We start from the raw sequence: 9,571 nt of genomic DNA on the forward strand, positions 1-9,571 counted from the left end.
CTAGCCGGGCGAGGTGGTGGGCGCCTGTAGTCCCAGCTACTCGGGAGGCTGAGGCAGGAGAATGGCGTAAACCCGGGGGGCGGAGCTTGCAGTGAGCTGAGATCTGGCCACTGCACTCCAGCCTGGGCGACAGAGCGAGACTCCGTCTCAAAAAAAAAAAAAAAAAAAAAAAAGAAAAGAAAATGCAGAAATCACCGGTCTTCTGTGTCGCTCGCGCTGGGAGATGGAGACTGAAGCTGTTCCTATTCGGCCATCTTGCTCCGCCCCCGGTCTGTCAGACTTTTTCCACTCTTTCATTTTACAAGGTAGCTGAAGTGCAGTTTTAAATATCGTTTTTTTTTTTTTTAATATTAATGAAAACCCAGGAGTATTAAGCTTAGAAAGAGGTGAAGAGAAGTAAACACAATTTTGTTAGAATTGCCTGCCATAGGCTTCTAGAACCCTGTATGCAGAAGGCGGTTTATTTGGTAAAATCTGCACTGCTCATTTGCAGGGCTCTGTGCAAGAAGCATTACAGTTCCTGAGAGTTGCACTCAGAGGCCATTCGATGGGAGCTCCATTACCTCAGGAAACACCACTTACTGTACTGCAAATTTGCTTAATACGACTGATCCGCTCAAAAGGCCATGGAAAGCCCCATTCAAATAAATTGTTTCAGACCACGCTGTAACTGACAGACATCTATCTTCAGTGGGACTCTTTCTGGGTAACTTCTGGGAGGGTGGTATTTTTTAAGTAAGAAGGGAAAACTGGTGTCCTAGAATCTGGGAATTAGATGTGGAAATGCTTAATTTCGATCATCACCTCTCACCTTTTGCCAAAATAAAGAGAAATAGCAAGAGGAAAAACTAAGATAAAAACAAGTGAAATGTTTCACGACTGCTTCACATGGTGAGTGTTCCTCACTGCCCCAAGAACAGTGGAATGATTTTCCACTCTGGGTCATGGGAAAGCAATGATGTCTTTAGTCCCAGAAGGATGAGACACATACAGTTATCCAGCCCTTCATGAAAGCTGAAAACAATCCCCTTTGTGCCTGGCTTTCATTTTCAGAGGTACCATTCAATTTTTGGCAGATAATTCACAAGTCAAAGAAATGTGCCCATCAAGAACAATAAAAATCATTCCCTAGATTCATTACAAATTTCATTATTAGGAAACAGTCTCTAAAAGTGCCAAGGCAAGAACAAAAATACGAGCAGAGTTAAACTGAGCAAATGGATTTCTTCAGACTAATTACAACTTGAGAAAAGAAATAATTGAGATGATCTTTCTGATAGCTTCATTCTTGGAGACTTGGTGACAATAAATACACTATGTGTTCCCTTGGTTTTCAAAATTATAAAATAGAGTTTGCCACTTTTCTAGAATGGATCCCAAATAGTGATGGACTGAAACTGTGCAAACCTGTTCTTCTTACAGGAATCACTTTTCCCCTCCCTCAACTTATGCCCCCTAGTAACCACTGGTGATATACCTTCATCAGGCAATAGAGAGAAGTATGCCATCTTCAATGAGTCCCTTTTTAACAGCCCCATTAACTCTTACTGAGTTGACTTATTTATGCATAGGTGAGTATTACACATCATTAATGAATAATTCTAGATTTCAAATATCTCTAAATCTCCAAATCATGATTCAAACTGAACTGTGCTATAGGTACATTTCCTATTCACTCATGAAATCTTGGACTTCCCAACCTCCAGAACTATGAGCCAAATAAAATCAATTCATCATAGATCACCCAGGCTGTGGTATTCTCTTGCAGCAGAACAAAACTGCCAAAGACAGGATCTCTGATTCCTCTATTTCTCTCACAACCTACATCCAATTCATAAGCAAAATATACCCAGAATTAAATTATTTTTTTCTACCAACTTCAGAGCTAAAACAAGTTAGTATCCTATTTCAATAACCTCCCAACTAGTCACCCTACAACTCTTCAAATAGGAGGCAGTGACCATTTTAAGGTGTTGGATTCATATTCCTTCTCTGCTCAAAGCTTTTCCATGCCTTCCTGGCACACTCAAGTAAAAGTCAAGAGCTTTACCATGGTTTACAGGGCTCTGGGAATAATCCTCTACCACTCCATTTCTCTGGCTTTATCCACTACACTGCCCTGTTTTGCCCTCTTTTTGCTTCAGCCACACTCATGTCATTGCTGTACTTTGAACAAACCAAACCACTCCTGCTTTTGAATATGCTGTGTTTCCTAGCAGGAAAGCTTTCCCCTTAGATGCCAACAGAGTTGCTTCCTTACTTTTTTCATGTTATTCTTGGAGGCCTTCCCTGACCACCCTATGTAAAACAGCACCCTCCTCCCGCTATCTGTCATGTAAGTATTTTCCTTGCCCTGATTATTTTCTGCACCACCTATCAGACCTGGCATATTATATAGTGTGTTTATTTGTTTTTGTTTTTGTTTTTTTTTTTTTTTTTGGCCATCTGTTCTCACCAGATTGTGAGATAAAACATGACTAGAACAGAGATTTAGTCTGTTTTGTTCTCTCCCACAACTTTGTTGCCTAGATCGGTGTTGGGTACCCAGTACATTCTCAATCGATATTTTTCACATTAATGATCTAAATCTACATTACTGATTAAATCAGTATCATGATAATTGCACGAGCAATAAGTCATAGAAAGGTTTGTTGATCGGACTCATTGCAGTTCTAGTGTAACAAACCCTTTACAAAATCTCACTCAAAAGGTTGTCTAAAGTACAACATCAGACTCTCTTAGCATTGATAGTGTCCACATATTGCATGTCTATGTGCAAATCATATGTCCAAGCCCCATCAATGTAAGGCTGAAAATGAAATCATATTAACTTTAAATATTCAAAATAAAACCTTAGCCTTCACCCTATGTGACTGTTGTGTTCTTCTCTTTGCAAATCCATCCTGCTCATTCTTTGCTGTGTCAGTCAGCCATCTGGCTCAGACCTTAGGCCTCTGCTCCTTGCACAGCCCACTCTGCTAACTTCTCAAGCTCCCTGAAAGGGTTTCCTCAGGCTACTGCTGCCGCCACTATACTGCCTTATCCCAAAAGTGGGCATCAAGCTTTCTCTTGAAACTTGACGTAACACACAGCACACACACAGCACAGTGGAAACCAGGCTGTCACTTAAATAAGTCCTTATCAAGCTCTCCAGTGATCTTCATATTCTGAATCCAATGGAGAAGATGGGAGAAGCTGGGATTACAGGTGCCCACCACCATACCCAGCTAATTTTTTTTTTTTTTTTTTTTAGTAGAGACGGGGTTTCACCATGTTGGCCAGGCTGGTCGCAAATTCCTGACCTCAAGTGATCCACCCACCTCAGCCTCTCAAAGTGCTGGGATTACAGGCATGAGCCACTGCACCTAGCCTCTTTTAGTCAATATTTTAGTGGCCGTCAAGTGTACAAACTAGGCAGCTCTGTATACCACACATGGGTGTGGAACTGGTTCAGATGCTGTATGGAGAAAACACAGCTAATGAAAGTGCTTTACGCTGTTTTTAAAACATGCTGTGGATCCTTATTTCAATGAGCTCTACACTGAAACCCAATAAGAAAAAAAAAAGGGAGTTGCTGTTGTTGGGGTAGGATTCTGTAGTTGTGTTCCCTTATCTTTTGTGAACAAAATTTATTTTGCAAGCTATTGATTAAGAGAATACACTTAACAGTCAAACAATTGAGTTCAAACCCCAGTTCAGGGTGACCCTTGGAAAGTGTCTTTCTCTCCCTGAACTACAGTTTTGTCATCTCCAAAATGCAGTCAATCATCCAGGTGGTTCTGAGGACTAAAGGAGATAACGTAAAATGGCAATGAGCACAGGGCTTGGTGCACAAGAATGGCCGTGTGAAGTGTTAGGGATTGTTCATGTTCATCTGCCGTCACTTCTATCATAGCCTAAATCTGTTAGAAGGGGAAGGATGAGTGTGGTGTGATGCCCAAGGCAACAAAACTTGGTGCTGGTGACTAACTAACCACTCTCCCGAGGGTCACAGAACAATTGCTTTTTTGTAAACTGGGTTAAATCACTCCCTGGTGTGGCTAACAATGACTAATACAGCAGAAGGGAGTGGGCTCCCCTGGTGCAAGGCACTATTGGGAAGTTGGCTGTGCTCTGCTTACAAAAATGTGGCTCATCAGTGAGCTCTAATTCTTGTAGATCCTACAATAGTCCTTAACTTGCAAAAAGTTTACTCATTTGCAGAAAAGATTTCAACACTTACGATATACTAAATATACTTTCTGGAAATTCCTTACAGACATCCTAAAGTGAAATACACTCCAGTAATGGTGTGTTAATAGCCTTTTGACAAGGCAGGCTGTGTTAGTGTATAAGATATTAGAATGGATAGAGACATAGAACTTGGTAGATGATAGGTAACAGGGAATATTAACCAGAAAACTCATTTTGAAAACAGAAAAATGGCCCCTTTTGACCACAATATTGAAATTTTTTTTATTTTTATCTCTCTAATAGCACAGTGAGGCACAGTATTTCAACTAGAGGTAATAGAAACGTTATTAACGTTAAGCAAATATGTGGCAACTTTCATAACTTCTTAGAAGTGAGTAAAATCCAGTTCCTCATTTTTTCAAGATTCCTTTTTACACAGTGCTCTAGATAGGATTGCAAAAGCAATGATCTTGCAAAAAAAGGGACCCCATTGCAAATGGGATACACCATTAAAATACAAAAGAGAAAGCACAAGCCAAGCAAGCTGAGATGAAAAAGCTAGCATTTTTCTTTTTTTCTTTTCTTTCCAAACTTTTATTACAGAATCAGAGGGTACATAGGCAGGATTGTTACAGAGGCATCTTGGGAGATGCTGAGGTTTAGGATATGACTGAGCCTGTCACCCTGGTATTGAGCATAGTACCCAATAGATAGTTTTTCAACTCTTACCTCCATCTCTCCCTCCCCGATTTAGTAGTTCACAGTGTCTGTCATTCCTGTCTTATGTCCCTGTGTACCCAATGTTTAGCTCCCATTATAAGTGAGAACATGTGGTATTTGGTTTTCTGTTTCTGCATTATTTGCTAAGCATAATGGCCTCCACCTGCATTCAGATTGCTGCGAAGAACCTGATTTCATTCTGTTTTATGTCTGCATAGTATTCCATGGTATGTATGTACTACATTTTCTTTATCCAGTTCACCATTGATGGGCACCTGGGTTGATGCCATGTCTTTGCTATTGTGAATAGAGCTGTGATGAACATACAGGTGCAGGTGTCCTTTCGGTGGAATAATTTACTTTCCTTTGGGTGTATACCCAGTAATGGGATTGCTGGGTCAAATGATAGTTAACTCTTAGTTCTTTGAGAAATCTCCACACTGCTTTCCACAGTGGCAGGACTAATTTACATTCCCACCATCAGTGTGTAAGTGTCCCCTTTTCTTTGTAGCCTTATCACTATCTGTTATTTCTTGATATTTTAACAAAAAACATTCTAAATGGTATGAGATGCTGTCTCATTGTGGTTTTGATTTGAAAATGTCAGTCTTTTTCTTCCCATATATTTAATCTTCTCTATTCATTTCAACCTGGTCTAATTTGCTAACCCAAACCTAAACTATATTGCCACATCCCTGCCAGGATTCTGAGAGAGTACAAGAGCCCCGAACTCAGGTATTAGCTATTTCAGAGGTGCTCTTAGTCCTCCTAAACTTTCCTGGACCACTGTGAGGACTTTGGCCCCTTAAATCATATTGTTGAGAACTAGACAATGGAGTCACAAGACCTCTGATGCTAAGTGTCTGATTCTTGTTGCAGATTCCCCAATACTCCAATTTTCCAATCTGTGGATCTTGAGCTGTGACTTCTGTCTGTCATAGGAAGTGTCCTTATCCCTGAAAGAAAGGTAGGTCCCCTCAGAACCATGTCAGTCCTCCTCCCCACACCTTGCATTGTGGCTCAATCAGACATGCTCTCAATAAAGTTCCCAGGAACAGAGAAATCATTATTATTTCCTCACTTCTTTACTTATCTCCGAAAGACACAGAGGAGGGCTAGTGCATTTCAGGTACCCTACTGACCCTACTGCCTGTCCAAGTTGTTTCTGCTTTTTAGAAATGTCTAAAAACTCTGGCTGAACTCATAATTTCCCTTCCACCTTTAGCCTACCTTGTTCCTACTTGGGCTTTTTCAGCTTGGCGTGTGTCATCACTGAATACCTGGTCACCTAAGTCACCTAAGTTGGAAACCTCATTGTGATTATTATCATTGACTTTTTCATCTCTGTGACTAAGCATTGTTCCCAATTCCAGCCCCCAATCCATCTTCAAATTCTATTGTTTCTTCCTCTGTAATAGCGAATTCTCTCTATTCCCACTAAAATTACCATCGTGTGTTACCTATGTCAATATCACAACCGCCTACCAAGTCTGTCTTCCTCTAACTCTGCCCCATGCCAACACTTTCTCCTGCTTTAGTCACTTTCCATCTCCATATTCTTCATTCTTCTGCCTTCTCTGCTCTCCACTGCCTTCAGTAAAAGAAGTCCAATCTTCATAAATTATCTGGCAAGGCCTGTTCAGCATATGATGCCTCCTTACTCCAGTGACATTTTCAGGAATATCCTCTTTGTCATCCACTCTGATTGACACTAATCCACCTCAGCTCTTGTGCTCTTTCTTTGCCTCCAAGCCCTTTCATCCACTCTTCTCTTTGTCTTGAGTACCCCTTCTCACTAAGCTCCCTTCATTCTCTGGCTAATTCCTATTTGTTTTGCAAGTCTTGGATTCACTGTCACTTTCTTCAGAAACCTGTTACTGACTTTCCAAATCCTGATTAGGCATTCCTTGGGAGTATTCTCTTACCATATCTTCCTCACCAGAACACTTAGCACATTCTATTTTAACTGCATATTTGTTTTTCTGATTATCTCAGACTGTCAGTTTATAAAGACAAGAACCCAGTCTTTCTTTTTTACTGTTCCATTCCTTGTACCCAGAGCAAGTCTTCCTGAATGAATGAGTGAGTATAATGGAAATAAACAAGAAAACATGTTTAAAAGGAGTGATCCACATGTTACATGCATCTGAGAGAGCAAGGGAGCTGAGAAGGAAGAAGTGAACTGTGGACTCAGAGGTAGATGGTCTATGACCACGGCAAGAGCACTTTCAGTGGAGTGATGGGACAGAAGCCAGAGCTGTGTAGATTGAAATTAGCTGGGACGTGAGTGTGTGTAGACAGCAAATGTATGGACAAGTTGCTTAAAAACTTGTGCCATGATAAAAGGAAGACATTGTTCATGCAGGAAGGAGAAGGGTTGATTGCAGGAACATACACTTGAAAGACTGAAGAAATCCTTTGTAAGAAAGTCAGAATTATCCTTAGGGTCACCAAAAAGGCAGACACACACAAAAAAGGAAAGCACAATTGGGCAAGAGTCCACAAACACATTTTAAATCAAAGTTCTGATAAAATGTGCTAGGACAAGTAAGAAAATTCCAGAAAGCACTCACAAAGTAAGTTTACAATGTTGCTTAGCTCTGCTTTGTGCTGCAAGTAATAACTGTATTGGTAGATTTTGTTGGCCTGTTGTGATAACAACGTAAAGGGAAACAGCTGGCACTGGGGTGCAGGAAATCCTTTTGCTTTAATACATTATTAAATATTTAAGTCACAAAAGTATGAAGAGTCAAACATCAATCCACCATGTAATCACTTCCCAGGTTAAGGAATAAAAAAAAATTATTAAATACAGTTGAACACCTAGTGAATCTAGAATTTAAAATGACATTTATCCCAAATGTGCAAATTTCCAAAGTACAATTTATTTTTTAGCATGACAAATGTTTCCACTGTGGGAAGTCATAACCAACTTGTAGAAGTTTACACAGAAAATATTTTCAGTAAACAAAGTGGAGGGCAGAATTTCAAGAAGAAAGTGTGAGGGACATGATGATAAAAGCAAAGGAAGACTAGCAGATGTGCCCCAGGCACTCCTCATTGTCATCAATCATAATCCTGTCCTACTCCGTGGTTCCCAAGCAGTAGGTCTTGGACCCCTGGGGGTAACAGAATTTATTGTGAGGGGGTCTGTAAATCCATATGCACATTCAGTATGGAGAGACTAAATAAATAATATGTCATACACACACATTATTTTTAAACTGTCTGTAGTTGAGGTGATGAATAACTTACAAATTCAGTTACTTGCTCCACCAAATTAATAGCAGCCTTTGATCATTAATGTATTTTCTCAATCTACAGACATTAAAAGTATAATTTCTAGCATGACACAGTCCTCATACTCAAAAAATTTGGGGCTATTGCTATTGTTATTTGCTAGAAAACATGGGAAAAGCCACTGGACGATCATTTAAATGGGAAATAAAAGTTTGATTTAATGTTTTAATAGTTGTTTGCATTATAAAAATATCACTTACAATACATTTCAAGGAATAAGCTTGTTTTATTCACTTTTTGTTTCTGCAGAATGCTTGAGTGCTAAAGCCCTTCTTAGTCCATGCTCAATACCACAAGGCAGTCAGACCTCAGAAAATGAAATAGAACATCCAAGGACCAGTTCTTTAAGATTCTGAGTGGAGTTTATCTTACTCTTTTGAACACCGATAGTCCTTCCTTTGGTGAAAAAAAGGTAGGCAGAAATCTCACCTTCCTTCCATTGCCTTCTACTTGCCATGCCCTGAGCCCCACTAGGCAACTCTACCCAGCACTGGCTCCTGTTTCTAATCTGTCTGCCCTTCTTTGCTTTATTCATGCAGAGGAGCTCAAGGCTCCTTGTCCACTCTCATTTGCTGAGGTCCTTAGCACGCATCCTTCATTGAGTGTTAAATTGCTTTTTAGTCATCTGTTTCAAATGCCTTTGTTTTTCCTCATCGTAAGAGAATAAATGAATTGAAATAGCATATAATTCATATTGTTTGTTGAATGAAATTGATTGTGGAGGAAAAGCAATGTCCCATTCTTTTCTCAACTTCTCTTTCTCACTGTTGTCTAACTGAACAATAGAAGTGCTCTTTTGAATATAGTTGTGTTTTCCAAAAACTCTTCATTGAAATATTTTCTAAAGTGAGACAGCAAAAGAAGGCACACTGACCCAGCATCATCACTTTGAGTTCCAGAATGAGAAACTGAGTTATTTATGAATTGTCTTTCAGTCCTGATCACATGAAGAAGAAAATCTTAATTTAGTGTTGGTGTGTATTTAACACTCTTCACATTGCGCTTTGCCCTTTCTCTACTTTTTTAACAGAGAGAATGTCTACACCTTACTTTTGGAGTCTTCGGCAGAAGATAACAATATTTACCTAAACTTTAAAGCATTGTTTCATATTCATTGTGTATACCTATATATATATAATAGCTACCTTCTATTTAAGACAAATGATATGGTTTGTAAATCTGTTTACAGTAGTGACATAATCTTTTAAAATAATAGAAAAAGTGGTTCCATTTAAAGAAAAATATACAGATAATTGATGGTTTCATGGTATAGAAGAAAACGTGAGTTATTCAAATACAAAGTTTGTGAGGACCTGCTCTATCACAAAGCAAATACATTAGTGAGAAGCAGAGAGTATTAACCTGTGATCCTGAACTC

General features: G+C 39.4%; 1 protein-coding gene across 2 annotated transcripts in view; it reads left to right on the forward strand.

Moving 5' to 3' along the window:
• Positions 1–8,771, forward strand: part of XRCC4 (X-ray repair cross complementing 4) — a 321,280-nt gene extending 312,509 nt beyond the window's left edge. Inside the window, exons 8-9 of one of the 2 annotated variants that reach the window (XM_023214996.1) lie at positions 5,773–5,860; positions 8,443–8,771. In XM_023214996.1, the coding sequence (XP_023070764.1) occupies positions 5,773–5,818 (46 nt within the window). In that variant the 3' untranslated portion in view covers positions 5,819–5,860; positions 8,443–8,771. The remainder of the gene's footprint in view (positions 1–5,772; positions 5,861–8,442) is intronic. The other variant, XM_026454266.1, reaches the window with a different exon arrangement.
• The last annotated feature ends 800 nt before the right edge of the window (positions 8,772–9,571 follow it).

This window comes from Piliocolobus tephrosceles, chromosome 4, assembly GCF_002776525.5.
Source record: "Piliocolobus tephrosceles isolate RC106 chromosome 4, ASM277652v3, whole genome shotgun sequence".
Classification (NCBI taxonomy): Eukaryota; Metazoa; Chordata; class Mammalia; order Primates; family Cercopithecidae; genus Piliocolobus; species Piliocolobus tephrosceles.